The sequence below is a fragment of the Furipterus horrens genome, unplaced genomic scaffold, assembly GCF_987537825.1.
Source record: "Furipterus horrens unplaced genomic scaffold, mFurHor1.1.pri manual_scaffold_12, whole genome shotgun sequence".
Classification (NCBI taxonomy): Eukaryota; Metazoa; Chordata; class Mammalia; order Chiroptera; family Furipteridae; genus Furipterus; species Furipterus horrens.
The window spans coordinates 60,021,844-60,037,275 of NW_028327182.1; the positions used below are offsets into that span (position 1 = coordinate 60,021,844).

Sequence of the window (15,432 nt, forward strand, 5' to 3'; positions counted from 1 at the left end):
CATACTTATTGATTTTAGAGAGAGGGGAAGGGAGGAAAAGAGAGAGGGAAAGAAACTGATGTGAAAGAAAAACATTGTTCCATTGCCTCTTGTATGCACCCCGACTGGGGACTGAACCTGCAATCTAGGCATGTGCTCTGGAATTGAGCCCGCGACCTTTTGGTTTACAGGATGATACTCCAGTCAACTGAACTATACTGGCCAGGGCTCAGCCCAGTTCTGTTTATCTTCATCAGTGTGACCATAGTCTTGTCTGTATGTTACTGTACTGACTTTCAAAGGGTTAGGAACCCCTTTGCCAAGCCCAATTTCTGCTTTGTAGTGTAGAGTCTGTTAAACCCCAAATCTGATAACTGTCATTTTTCCTTGCTTAAAACTCTTCCTAGCTTCTCATTTTCTTTTCTTTCTCTTTCTGTTCCTTTCCTTCCCTTTCCTTCCCTTTCCTTTTCCCTTTCCTTTTCTCTTTCCCTTTCCCTTTTCTTCTCCTTTCCTTTCCTTCCTTTCGATAACACTTCAGCCCTTTAATCACATTCTGTTCTTTTCTTTTTTGGGAAGGGGTGTTTACTCCTTATTGTATTTTTTTCCATTACCATTTATTTCCCTTATAGCTCCCTCCCCCCAGCAATTGCCACACTGTTATCCTTGACCATGTGTCCTTTTTCCTTTTTGCTCAATCCCTTCACCTCCCTAACCCCACCCCCCTCCACCAGCTGTCATCCTGCTTGCCATCTAATCACATGCTTTTCTAAATAGTGTGATTATAGGAGAGTCTAGAGAGCTTTCATGACATCCCAAATGAGGGTGAGGTGACTGTCGTACTTTTGGCTACCTGCTCTTCCCTTATGATGGAAGTTCTTAGATTATATTGCGATTTCTAACTTAAATGTGTGCCCATCAGACTGTGAGACCAGTGATGCCATGTATCTTGCCATCTTATTCACCATTATAGCCCCTAACTCAAGAAATACTTCGTAGTAGTCATTAAATCACACATATTGTAAATGTATATTTGACTTTCAGTTCAGAAGAGGAAGATGAAAAAGAATGGCAAGAAAGAATGAATCAAAAACAAGCATTACAGGTATTTAAATAATTTTCAAATTCAGAATTTATGCTATTATTTGAAATGAATGGCATTAAAAGGAATACTTTTAATGAGGTATGACTTATGAAAAGTTTCTGATAAAAAATAGTAAAAACATGCCTGTTTATTGTGTTTATGTGTATTGTGCGTGCTTGTATGTTATATGTGTATGCATGCATATGTGTGTATATAAATAAACACATGCATACACATATATATGGAATTATGCATTTTTAGAATCTAAAATAAACCATTTTCTTTTACACTTACCAGCCAATAAATAAATATAAATAGTTATACATGCTTGTGTAAAATATAGAACACATACCACCCAGAAGTAACTTATAGTAACATTTTTGTATATAGTAGTCCATTCTTCATCCCTTGTATGGTTGATATAGTTGAGTGTGTGTGTATTTGGGTATGTGTGCATGTATAACATATGAAGGATCTCCCCTCCAAATGGAATTTATTTATAAAAAATTGTGTATTTATTATATGTTTAAACTTTAGTCACCTTCAAAGTACTCTCCATTTGATGCAATACATCTACTGAGATGTTTTTTCTACTACTCAAAACAGTTTTTAAACTTGTTCATTTTAATGCCTTTTAGGGCTTCTGCCTATTTTTTTCATCTCTTCCACATCAGAAAAACATTTCTCTTTAAGGACTTTTCTCATCCAGGGAAACAAACAATGTCACTCAGGGTGAGATTGGGTAAACTGGGAGGGTGGGCACAGGGGTCATACCATGTTTGGTCAAAAACTGCTGAACACTCAGCATGATGTGGGCAGGTGTGCTCATAAATCACACATCATGAAATGAGCAAATGTATTGAAATAGTCTTCTTAAAAAATTCACTGAAGCCAAATACAGTCTCTCACAACAATACCAGCTGGTACACTGATAAGGTTGGGTTCTTAGAACACTCACCTAGCAAGGGAAGCCTGTAGTACAAGGGCCCACCCTGCAGAACATAATTCCATTGGGGGGGATCTCCCCTCATATATGTAGATATTATCTGTATATTAATGTTAAATGCTTCAGTTATCGCTTTGTAACTTAATGGTGGAAAACAGTTCTTTATCATCATCATCATCTCTTACTATTCTGGGGGCTGATGAACTCACTCAGGCAGTTCCCTCTCAGTGTCTCCTGTGTAGGTGCAGTCAGACTGTAGTTGAGGCTGGAATCTCTTCAAAGGCCTCCTTTTGCTGTGGGAGATCAGTATGTATGGTACAGAGGGCTGTAGCTGCTGTGCCCCACATACCAAACTGCTGGTCCCACACTCGGTGGGGGGGGGGGGTTTAGAAGTAGAATAGGAATGCAGTGTACTCTTTGAAGTTGATGAAGCCTGCTTGCTCTGTGTAGCCCCAAATTCTTATCAGTAGAACATGAAAACAAAATGTCTGAAGTAAAAAAGAGGCATTTGGACTTATATGATATGCCTTGGCGCCTCACAGTCTTGCTACCTATCTCCTTATGTTGATTTGTTTCCCTTTGTTGTTATTCCCAGCCATTTGGTGGAGGTCTGCATGCTTACCCCGTACATTTCTGCACGTAGCAAACTCAATAAAAACTGACTGAGAAAGGAATGATCAGTGATCTCCTATGAGAGACACTCAACCTTCTGTCTCCTCACACAATATGTTTGAGTCAGTTCTTTCATCCGTGCAGAGGGAGCTAATGCTGGTTGTCAGCCAGAACACCTACCTGTAGCATCTCCACTTGGCCTGAGCTCTTCCACAGCATGATGTTGTGTTCCAGTGACAGGCATCCCGAAAGGAAGTGCCAGGCAGGACCTGTGTTTCCTTTTCTAGTCAGCTTTGGAAGTTGTGCAGCATCCCTTCCACCACATTCTATTCATTACAAGCTAGTTATGGCAGCCCATATTTAATGCAAGGGAAATTAGACAAGATGAGGGTCACAGAACCTGTGGACATGTTTTAGAACATGTGTGTTATTAAAATGTTTTAATACCATATTTTAATGAATAACATCTTTACAAATTGAGGTACTGTATATACAAGTTTTTGAATTTTTTTCAGGTTTCTCTAAATAGCAGGTAATATTCTTTGATTTCCAAGTTTACAGTTTTCTTGTATGTTCATATGATTATGGTACATCTGATTGAAAACTTTTGAGCTAAAACTGTGGGATCTCTCAACTGATAGTAATCTTGGTAAAGACCATGAACCTTGTGGTCAGAAAGATCTTCATTTAAGTCCACGTTCTCTTCACTAGCTGTTTGATCCTAGACATATTAACTTCTCCAATCTTTATTTCTTTTTTATAAACAAAAATAATATCAAAGCCTTCCACTAGAGGTAATGGGAGCATTAGTGAGGGAAAGCATGGGAAGCTCTGAGCATAATCACTGGTCTGTTCTAAGTGCTTGCTGGTTTGCACATAAGTACAACATAGGAGTATATACATACAGGAGAGCAAATTACATCATTTTATTTTCTTTACCAATGAAGAGTTTTAAAGTACTTTTGATACTTAGTTAACATTTAGAAATGTTTTAGAGTTTTACATGTCTGTGAAATTTTTTATTTTATTTTTTAAGTATATTTTATTGATTATATTGTTACAGTAGTTCCAATTTTTTCCCCTTTGCTCCCCTCTGCCCAGCACCACTCCTCCCCCAACAATACCCCCCCACCCCACCCCAGCTCACATCCATGCCCATGGGTCGTACATACAAGTTCTCTGGCTTCACCCGTTCATTTATTATTCTTTTTCTTTTTTTTAAGTTAATTAATTTTTTTAGCAATAAAAAATAACAGTCCCTCCCTCTCAGACTTAAGACCCTTTATAATCTTATAAAGGACAGTGGGCGAAGGTCTCGAGATCCTCTAGCTGCTTCACGCTGGACATGGTCGTCGTCCTATCTACCCTTGGGTCCAGAAATCTCTAATAAGAGTGGGGTTGTGGAGGGGGGAAGGATCCTGCAGACTCCAGGTCAGTTGGCTATCCCCGGACAACGGCGTGCTTGATTTAACAGGCTGGAATCCTTGTTGTATTCTGGGTGCAACAGATTTGACAACTGGGTTTAAAGACATCATTCAGTCCATAACCACTAGATGACAAAAGGCAGGTATTAATTTTTCAATGTCCCACATTAGGAAAAAAAAGGGCTTCTTTGGAGGAAGGTGTGCTAGGCACATCTCACCTGCCCAGAACCTTTTTGCCCATTATACTTACTTTTGGCTGAGGTAAATATTTTAGGTTTCCTCCCTCTCAGACCTCTGGGCTCTTTCTGTCCAAGCCATTAAGATAGAAAAAAGAAACCAGTTTTAAAGTGAAGCCCACAGACCACCCCATTCTTCACCAACCCAGCCACTTAGTTCAGCCAAACCATTGAGTCTCAGGAGGCAGCAATGCAGACAGGATTAAGTGAGGACTATATGTAAAGACAATCACTCAGGTAATGAGATAATAGGCTTATGCCCTTTGAAAACAGAAGATCGTAGTCGGCAGCCGTCGGTCTCGAGAGACGGATGGTGTAGCTTCTTAAGAGTCTATCTGCACCGCCGAGAATGGTTGTGCAGTCCGACTCGGGAGTGACATGGTATCTGTCTCCTCCCGTGTTGAATCGACATCTTATGATGACGCTGGAGTGTCCTCTCCAGTGAAGCTGAAGCTACAGAGCCTGGGCAGGGTGATATGGAGGGTCTGCTGTTGCCCATGCAGCAGACCCCCCCTCTCTTCACAGCTGAAGGGTCCAAGGGAAAGACGGAGTCAATACAGCTTGGCTTCAGGTGCGCCGCAGGAGTTGCCGGTGTTGACTACAACGTCAAACCGCCTTAGGGACTCCGGCTCCGGATTTTCTGTCGGGGTTTACTCCCTTAGCCTTTCCCCTGAAGAGGTATGCTGCAAGGCAGCGGAGGTTTTTTGGAGTCAGAGTTTTCCTTCTCTGATGTGCCCTGACTGGAAGATCGAACCAGCGACACTTAGCTCGCAGGCCGACGCTCAATCCACTGAGCCAAACCAGCCAGGGACGAAAACAGAAGATACATGTTAAATTATGTAACATAACCCACAAACAAGTCTCTAAATCTGTAAGACTGTCTTACTGGAAAGACGTCCAGTTGCAAGGCATTTGACATTCTTCTTGCCTGTAAATTAAACATCTTTGATGATACCACAGACATAGTTTAACTGGTTCAATTTTGCTCATTTGTTTGTGTTTATTAGTTTCTTGTAATAGGTGATAGCATATGGTATTTTTCTTTCGTTGCCTGGCTTATTTCGCTAAGCGTAATTCTCTCTAGTTTCATCTATGTTGTTGCAAATGGTAGAAGTTTCTTCTTTCTTCTGCTACATAGTACTCCATTGTGTAAATGTACCACAGTTTTTTGATCCACTCATCTACAGACGGGCACTTAGGTTGTTTCTAGCACTTGGCTATTGTAAATAGTGCTGCTATGAACATAGGGGTGCATAGGTTCTTTTGAATTGCTGTTTCAGGATTTTTGGATATAATGCTATTCTGCCTTTCCTTTTGATGGGGGGTTGTTTCTCTGTCTCCCCATTTTTGTGACTTTTCTTGTTTGTTGCTGCTTCTTAGGTTGATCTGCACTTCCGGGATCTGCCCCTGGTGGCGTCAGATCGTGTACCAGTCTCCATTTCATTTTTAATTTTAGTTTCAGAGACAAATAAAATTAAGCTAATAAAGAAATAATAAATATTGTTTAAATTCATAAGGATCATCCCTACCTCAAATCCTTTGCACTTGGTTCCCTCTGGCTGTAATGCTCTGTCCTTGAGCAGACTTTTTGTTGTCTTTCATGTTCCTGTTCAAGGTCATTTTTTTAGTCGGGGTCTTCTCTATCAAATTTTTTTCTCTCTTTCTATTCTAATTAACTTTCTTATCAGAATACCCTGCTTTATTTTTCATCATTATCTTGTTTATTTGTTTATATGTCTTTCTTCATAAGAGTAGGGACCTTATCTCGCATGATCTCCATAGTACCACAGCGCCTGGAATAGTGCTTGGCATATTAGAGGCACATGGTAAGTATTTTTTCCTTTGAATGAACAAATGTTTGAATGGATACATTCGTTCTGCCATTCACTTTGATGCCTATTGCAGATTATGTACAATTGTGTTTAGCCTATTGTAGTATGTAGAACTCTGTTTATGATATAAGCACAAAAAGTATTTATCATGGTGAATAGCATTAAGTGCATGAAATGTTAATTTCATGGTGTTATATTTTACTCTTTACAGGAAGAGTTCTTTCATAATCCTCATGTAGTAGATATTGAGTCTGAAGAGTTCAACAGCCTGCCCCCTGAAATAAAGCATGAAATCTTGACTGATGTGAAAGAATTTACGAAGCGAAGAAGAACATTATTTGAGGCAATGCCAGAGGTAAAATATATAATAGCACATTAATGTGTAGAATTGAGAACTGCAGCCACATTTCTCATTAGAAAAAATAAAATTGATAAGCATTTCTTATACAATATGCTTCCAGTAAAAAGCATTTGTATATCTCAGAGATTCTATGAAGCATCATATATTCATAATTTTGAACTTAAAAATAACTTATTCAAATAAGACCTTCTTGATTTTTCACCCAAGATCAGGTCTTGTCTCCTCCTTTGTATTTTCATAGTACCCTATAACTTGTCTTTTTAGAACCCAAATGCGCATGTCTCGCTCGCCTCTATTTTCAGCACCTAGCTTAGTATCTTTCACATAGTAACTGCCCAGTGTGTGCTTAGTGGTTCAATTCTTAGTTTAGTTTGTTAAAGTTATTAATATTAATTGTAGAATACTACTAATATAGAACCTAATTACAATGGAAAAGTTTGTTCTAACTGGAAATTCCATGTATTGTACTTCCTCTGCTGCAAGGCCAGAAATGCAGTTGTATCTCTGTGTCCCCCCTTCCTCTTTCTGGACAGTGGTAATAGGAAATTTAGTGGTAAATTCTTCAAATTAGAGCATCTGATAGTGGCTCTACAGCCATCGCAAACCCTAAGTGGGGTGGTGCACAGGGTTGAGTTTTGTCAAGCATGTCTCCTGATAATGCTACACTATTAATTATTACTGTCTTTAGTTAGTAAATGAGTTTTATTTTCCTTTCTACTGCTGTCACCTATTATTTCTAACATTGTACTCCTTTTAAGTCATGTAGGCAGAATATAAATTTTTGCAGCATTGTTATTCCTAATGAATGGATGTAATATTATTTTTCTACAAACTTTTGAATATTTCTTAAATTGATAACAAAATAGGAAAAAGACTGGAGATACTTCTTTCCCATCACTCATTTCTATTTTTCCATGAAGAATGTGAATGCAGGAAGTAGCTAAGGTATACAGAAATGATATACAAAGGAGAGAAATCTGTTTATTTTGGGTGGAAGCTATAGCTGAGTGGCAGTGGCTGCTGATTGTGTTCTGTGGGGATGGAATGGGGGAAGACGTTTGCTCTCTCACAACAGTCTGTCTTATTCCTCTCTAATTACCCATGGTGTGGAGAGTTTGGGTGGTGTCTGCATTAGCAAGGGTGGCGGTGGTGGTGGCAGCAGCAGTGACATGTCCAGCATGAATCTCAGATATGGTTACTTATTCAAGTTGATTCTGATGGGAGACTCGGGAGTTAAAAGTCTTACCTGCTTCTTAGGTTTGTAGTTGATACATATACAGAAAGTTACATTAGCACTATTGGTGTGGATTTCAAAATAAGAAATATAGAGTTAGATGGGTGACCTATCAAACTTCAAATATGGGACACAGCAGGCCAAGAAAGATTTCCAATAATCACCTCCAGTTATTGCAGAGGAGCCCGTGGCATCATAGTAATGTTAAACAGTGGCTGCAGGAAATAGGTCTTTATGCCAGTGAAAATGTCAGCAACTTGTTGGTAGGGAACAAATATGATCTGACCACAAAGAAAGTAATTGACTACACAACAGCAGAGGAATTTGCTGATTCCCCTGGAATTCTATTTTTGGAAACCAGTGCTAAGAACACAAAAAATGTAGAAGTCTTTCATGACAATGGCAGCTGAGACTGACAAGTTAATGGGTCCTGGAACAACATCTGGTAGTGCAGAGAAAGCCAATGTTAAAATTCAGAGCACTCTAGTCAAGCAGTCAGGTGGAGGTTGCTGCTAAAATTTGCTTCCATCCTTTTCTAATGGATTTACAATCTGAACCCAAGTGAAAAAACAAAATTGCCCGAATTGTACTGTATGTAGCTGTACTAGAACAGATTCTTACCATCTCCACAAAGGTCAGATATTGTAAATGGTCAATACTGACTTGTTTTATTCCCTTGACTCAAGACAGCTAAATTCGTTTTCAGAACTGTTTTAAACCTTTGCATGCTAGTTTATAAAATAATGTGTGTAATCCTTGTTGCTTTCCTGATACCAGACTGTTTCCTATGGTTGGTTAGAATATATTTTGTTTTGATATTTATATTAGCATGTTTAGATGTCAGGTTTAGTCTTCTGAAGATGAAGTTCAACCATCTTGTATCAAACAGCACAACCAAGTATCTGTCACTTTCCATGCATAAAGTTTAGTGTGATGGCATATATAAGATCTGATTTGCTAGTTCTTCCTTGTAGAGTTGTAAATGGAATGATTACACTGTCTGACTAATAGTGTCTTCATACTCTGCATATAATTTGTGGCTTCAGAATATTGTAATTTGTTGCATATTATGTGGCAGAACAACAGAAGATGTTTAATAAATATTTTACTTTCTGGAATATCCAACTGTATGGTGATATGTACTGTTTTAATTCTTTTTTTTTTTTAATTTTATTTTATTTATTTATTTTTTAAGTATGTTTTATTGATTATGCTGTTATATTGTCCCAATTTCTTTTCCCTCTGCTTCCCTCCACCCGGTGACCCCCTCACTCCAGTCGTCCCCCTCTTTTAGGCCATGTCCATTGATTGTGCATATAGTTCTTCTCAATCTCTTCCTGTCTATTCCATTCCTTCCTACTATGCTTCTTAATTCCTGTACCATCTCCCTCCCTTTCCCTTTCCCCATCTCTGCTGACCTGCCTCCAATATGTTCCCCATATCTATAGTTCTTTTTCCACTCTCGTTGCCTACTTAGTTTTCCTTTGTTTCGATTCCCTAGCTTCTGTTGTTGGTTGTTGTGATGCAGTTTTCATTTTAATGTTCATAGTTTTGATCCTCCTTCTTCTAAACCAGTTCCTTTAACGTCTCATATAATAGTGGTTTGGATCTAATGAACTCCTTCAGTTTTACGATGTCCTGGAAGCACTTTCTCTTCCCTTCTATTCTGAATGACAGTTTCGCTGGAGAGAGTATTCGTGGTTGTAGGTTTTTGATTTTCATTACTTTGAATATTTCTTGCCAGTCTCTTCTTGCCTGCAGGGTCTCCTTTGAGAAATCAACTGATAGTCTAATTGGGACCCCTTTGTACATAATTCTTTTCTTCTCTCTTGCTGCTTTTTAAGATTCTCTCTTTATCTTTAATTTTTGACAATTTGATTATAATGTGTCTTGGAGTGTTTCTCCCTGGGTCCAGTTTTTCTGGAACTCTCTGTGCTTCCTGGACCTGTAAGTATTTCCTTCCCCAACTTAGGGAAGTTCTACTTCATTACTTTTTCATATAATTTTTCAATTTCTAGTTCTTCTTCTCCCTCTGACAATCCTATAATTCTTATGTTCAATCTCTTATAGCTGTCCCAGAGGTTTCTGATCCTGTCCTCACATTCCTTACTTTCTGTTTCCTCTTTTCGCACTAGTTGACTGTTCCTTCTCTATGTTCCGGTTTGTTGATTTGATCTCTGGTTTTCATTTCCTCACCACTTGTCTCGTATGTGTTTTTGTTAGTTTCAGTATGACTAGCTTTCATTCCTTCCCCGTCTTGTTCCAAATCTGTTGTTAATTCTGTAAGCCACCTTATGACTATAGCTCTGAACTGAGCCTCAGAAAGATTTCCTATTTGTTCATAGGTCAGGTCCCGCATCTGCTGCCTGGTGAGCTGCGTCACCAGGATTTCAATCGTCGTCTGCTTCATCCTGACAGTTTTGTGTTTAGCTTTGCTTCCTGGGCGGGCTATAGGGGGTGGAGCCCTGTGCACTCATCACTACCTGGCAACCAGCAGAGATCAGCAACCTTTTTCGCTGCACTGTGGCGCTTTGTGTGGGGCCAGGGGTCCAAGATGGACTCCTGCCATTACTCTCTGCTGAGAGACCAGGGTCCTCTTCCTCCGTCCTCACGCCCTCTGGGCCTCACTGTACAAGGCAGCGTTGTAATTTAGAGCTGATGGATCTTGACTGCAGCCAGGATTGCTCCCCTGGCGTTTTTCACAATCCCGCCGCTATCCCCACTGCTACCACAGACAGCACCACCCGACCTTTCCGCTCTGATTTTTGCCCCTCCTGCCGGTCTGGACGAGCACTGCTGGTTTATGACTTCATATGTTGGGCTTCCATGTAGTTTTATTTTCTGGAATTTCTGGTTATCTTTGGTTTTGAGGTAGTTGTATTCCTACTTAGTTGTGGAGGGAGACCAAGCGTGTCAGTCTAAGCCTCCATCTTGGCCAGAAGTCCTGTTTTAATTCTTATGGTTAAAGAGAAATAGAACTTTGCATTCTTAAAACATCCATTTGTGTGTGTAACCAGGGCATTGTAGACCTACCTTAGAGCAGCATCCAGTGTGCTTTCCAGATAATTTATCAGATAAAGGACCTATGGAGGCTTCTGTGCTGGGTCGAGATTTACCCAAGCTTAGTGGTTCAGGGATCGTAAATAGCATGGAAAACAAGTTTAGGGTGTATGCTATCTAGCCTACTTTGTTTCTTCTCTAAAACCATCTGAAATGGCTTCATTGATCAATACTTTGTTAATTCTTGTTTGTGGTAAAGGTGGGAAGCATCACACCTTTCCTAATTGACAAATGATGACACTAATGCATGTGCTAATATTTCTTCCATGTTCTGAGTCAGATATCAACTATTTTATTCTCCACAATTATATAACTTAGGTTGGAGGAGAGTTAAAACATTAAAGTAGAAAGCAGGAAATTTTACTGTTTGATTGCTCTTATTTTAGAAATTATATCCCTTATAATTAACTGAAAACACAAATGCTGGGTGGGAATGATAAATGAGAAATATATTTATTTTAGTGGAATTTTGCATCTGTGAACATTTTGTTAAATAGGACCTTAAAGATTCTAGGGTTTGTTTTTATAGTGAGAAACAAATCTGTTACTAGCACTGGCATTTTAAGGTGATAGAAATCAAAGACTGTTTCCTTGGGATGGTGGTAGCTGTCAAAATACTTAGGGGCTTGGGATATGGTTGTTGGCAACACATTTTATGGTGGGGTCTTGAATTCAGTAATAAAATCTAAATTAAAAACAAGGTAAAAATTAGAGGTTTAAAAATCTTTTCTCTAAACAGGCAATTGAAAATATATGTTACAGAAATAAGTGCTAAGATTATTATAAAATGAAATGGACAGAATATTCAATTTAATTTTCAAAAAGATAAGTAAATATTTTTTTTATTTCAGGAAAAATATCCAGGCTCAGTCTATCAATCAAGCATTTTATTTCTTGAGTGTGGAAAGATCTTTGGATGGGCTTTGAGGAAATAGAATTTGGATTATGTAAATAACAGTGAGAAGGAATGGGAGAAAAAGAGACAGTCCCAAATGATTTGCTCTACTTGCTTCAGTCTGCCATCACAGAGCCTCTGGGATCTGTAGACTAGGATAGTATGGTGCAGCAGCTCATTGGATGTGTAATTCTGACAACTAAGGGAAGTTCTGAGTCATCCACGTTGGGCTGTCATATCATCTGTACATTGGGCAAATACTGTATTGATAATAGTAACGATGTAAGAACAGTAATAGTGATCATCATAAGAGTAATAGAAGCAGTATGTATAAGAGTTAATCAAAAGATGAGCTTTTGATCTCAGATCTACCAGTTATAGGCTGTGTGGTCCTAGGAAAGGTACTTAACCTACTTAAGTCTCAGTTTTTTCATTTTTAGATTGGAGGTGATATTTGTCTTGGTGGTGGTTGAGAATAAAATGCGATAATATATATAAAAGCACTTAGAAGAATGTCTTACACAGGAAATACTTTGCAAATATTAACAATTATTATTAATAACTGTGGTTGCTATGACTTATTGTGGGTCTTTTATGGGCCAGGGACTATGTTGGGTTCTTCACTTTCCTATTTACTTGCATTCTAGAGAGTTTTATTGTTTGTTAAGCCATAATCAAAATGTCACAGTGCCTGCCTTGAATCACATACGTGATTAATGCATGTTTTTTGAATGAGTGATTAAATCAAATGGTACCCATGGTTTCTTTTGTTTTGTCCAGTTCTTTTTGTTTTAAAGATTATAATGTTATAGTTTTTTTCCTAAGTATTCAAATTTTACTTTTATAATATGAAAATACCAATAAAAAAATCAATTGCTTTTTGTCCACTTTTTGGGAAAAATATGTATATATAGTAATATTATCTGTATGTTATATAAAATATCACTTTATTTTGCTGTAGGAATCCAATGACTTTTCACAGTACCAGCTCAAGGGCTTACTTAAAAAAAATTATCTAAACCAACACATAGAAAATGTTCAAAAGGAAATGAATCAGCAACATTCAGGACAAATCCAAAGGCAATATGAAGATGAAGGGGGCTTTTTGAAGGAGGTGGAGTCAAGAAGAGTGGTCTCTGAAGATACTTCACATTACATCTTGATAAAAGGTATTGGGCATTTATTTGGTAGTTAAAAGCTAACAATATGTTGTATCTCTGAATTATATAAACTACCACCCCTGGATAATACTAATAAAGTCCTACTTATGTATTGGGTTGGCAAAAAAGTCTGTTTAGTTTTTTCTATAAAATAAAAGACACATTTTTTATTTTCACCAAGAACTTTATTGATTTGAATATTTTGAGTATGTCGGCTGTCCCCCGCCTGGTGTAATGTTGATGGTTCTCAATTAATGTCTTGATTTGGTCACTTTCAATTTTAACTGGTCTTCCCAACCGTTGATCATTATCCAGCAAGAAATCTCTAGCACAGAACTTTGCAAACTGCTTTTGACACATTCTATCAGTCACAGCAGCTTCTCTGTACACTACACAAATCATATTTTGTGTTTCAGTTTCATTTTTACTTTTTTTGAAGTAATAAGACATAAAATGCTTAAAATGTTGCATATTTTCTTTCACCTTTAATATTAAAATGGCTACACAAAAATTCACCAATTTTGGTGATTTTTTTTAAATGCATGCTGATAAGACAGCTGTCACAATACAATCTGACAGAATTGTTTCAAATGAAGTTAAAGACGGCTAAGTGCTACTAGAGCCATCATGGAAAAAACATGACCAACTAAGGGCGACTAGAGCCATCTTACAGAAAAAAAACAAATGAACTTTCTGGACAAGTCAATAATAGTGATCATGTAAAGCTATTAATGGCTTACCTGCTTTAATGGGTTGTAATCCACTTTAAAATTAACTAATGAGTTAACTTTTAATTACTGATTAAATGAAAATGTATAACTTCATTTATGAGAACCAGTATACTCTTATTCATGTTACTAGAAGTATATTACTATACTGTAAATCTGTTTTACTTTTTCTTAAGGTATACAAGCTAAGAAAGTTGTTGACGTGGATTCCGAGTCTTTTTCATCTTCCAGCAAAATGCACAGCATATCTCTGGAGTTAAAGTCATCTCCATGTGAAAAACTAAAGCCAGATAAGGAGCCTGATGCTACCGCTGTTTCTCCAAGAACTTTACTGGTTATGCAAGCTGCCTTGCTGGGAAGTAGCTCTGAAGAGGAGTTGGGGAGTGACAGTCAAAGGCAGTACAATAAGAGGAATGCTTCTGCTACTGAAGATGAAGGCTCCATATCACCACTGACTCTCTTGGCTATTCAGAAAGCTCTTGATGATGATGAAGACGTGAAAGTGCATTCTGGGAATGATCTGCAGACAGGAGGGTCAGGAACAAACCAACTGTCTATGAACAGTTCTGATGAATCAACTGATGACGGATTTAAAACCAGAGATGGAAAAGCTGTGCTGTTGACAACAGTACCTCATTTAACCAGTGTAAACTTTGTAGAGGAGAATGTAACCAGCACTAATAATGAAAAAGAGCTGACAAACTCAGTTCCTTTGTCAAGTACTGTCTTTTGTCAAGGCAGTGAATCTAGCATTCCAAAAGAACAAATGTCATTTATTCACATGGTTAATGAATCCTTTCAGAGAAATGATGAGCCTACAGTTAATGATAGGAAAGATCCAATTCCTTTGGAAAACATGGTGGTAATACAGATGAATGTACCTGGGCTCCAAAGTGGAAGAGAATGGACATCAACACCTCTTTTAAGTCAAAGTTCTCTATCAAGGAATGAAACATGTACCAAAGTGCTTGAGCTACAAGATCTTTGTCCATCTGAAAATAAAAATGATTCTTCTGTTCTTTCAAGTGATGATACAGAATGTGAAAAAAATCCTACTTCTGAAGTTACCTATACTATCAGTTTGCAAGAAGTGAGTAACACATTACGTGTCCCTTCAGAGGCAATAAATAGTTTACAAAATCCTAAAGAGCGTGAGAATTTCCTGAAAACCATACAAGAATGTGAGATGATGGAATCTGCTGACCAGGATTTAATTTCATCTCCAAAGTTCATGGAACCAATCGGAATTGACTCTGAAGAAAGTGAATCTGATGGTAGGTGCTTATTTTCCTTTAATGATAAGAATGGTAGGATTTCACATTTTAGGAACTGAGTTCTCTGTCAGGTGATGATCTAGAGACCTGGAAAGGTGAAATAACTTTCCCAAGGACACACAGCTAGTGATGGAATCTTGACCTTTCCTGTTTTGCTATTCTTTTTGTTATTTTTAAGGGGAGAGAGTACCCTCATTGGAGAAGATAAAGGTGAGTTTCCTTTTAGTTCTTTTAACTTTTTATTTTGAATTAATTGCACTTAAAAGTCAAAAGAATATTATTTTAAAAATTCTGGTTTCTTCACCCACTGCCTCAGTGGCTAGCATTTTACCACCTTGGCTTTATCATATCTCTCTGCTTGTCTCTATACATACACATGTATGTTATATATCTGTATTTATATCTGTATATAATTTTATATGGCCAATCATCATTATTCACAGATTTCATATTTGCAGAATTTATTTGTGACTCTAGATTCAATACTCATGACATAGTCTTTGTGGTCATTTGTGGAAATGCATAGAGCAACTAAGAATTTGAGTTGCTACACTGTTCCCAGCTGACGTTGAGCAAGGTGACACTATGCCTTCTTATTTCTGCTCTCCTA

The 15,432-nt window shown here is 37.9% G+C and overlaps 1 protein-coding gene and 1 pseudogene across 2 annotated transcripts in view; both read left to right on the top strand.

The window, feature by feature from the left end:
- Positions 1–15,432, top strand: part of ERCC5 (ERCC excision repair 5, endonuclease) — a 42,143-nt gene that overhangs the window by 6,992 nt on the left and 19,719 nt on the right. For both annotated transcript variants that reach the window (XM_090258681.1, XM_090258682.1), the window contains exons 6-9: positions 1,021–1,081; positions 6,322–6,465; positions 12,622–12,829; positions 13,725–14,822. In XM_090258681.1, the coding sequence (XP_090114807.1) occupies positions 1,021–1,081; positions 6,322–6,465; positions 12,622–12,829; positions 13,725–14,822 (1,511 nt within the window). The remainder of the gene's footprint in view (positions 1–1,020; positions 1,082–6,321; positions 6,466–12,621; positions 12,830–13,724; positions 14,823–15,432) is intronic.
- LOC149996267 (ras-related protein Rab-1A pseudogene) lies at positions 7,410–8,478 on the top strand (annotated as a pseudogene).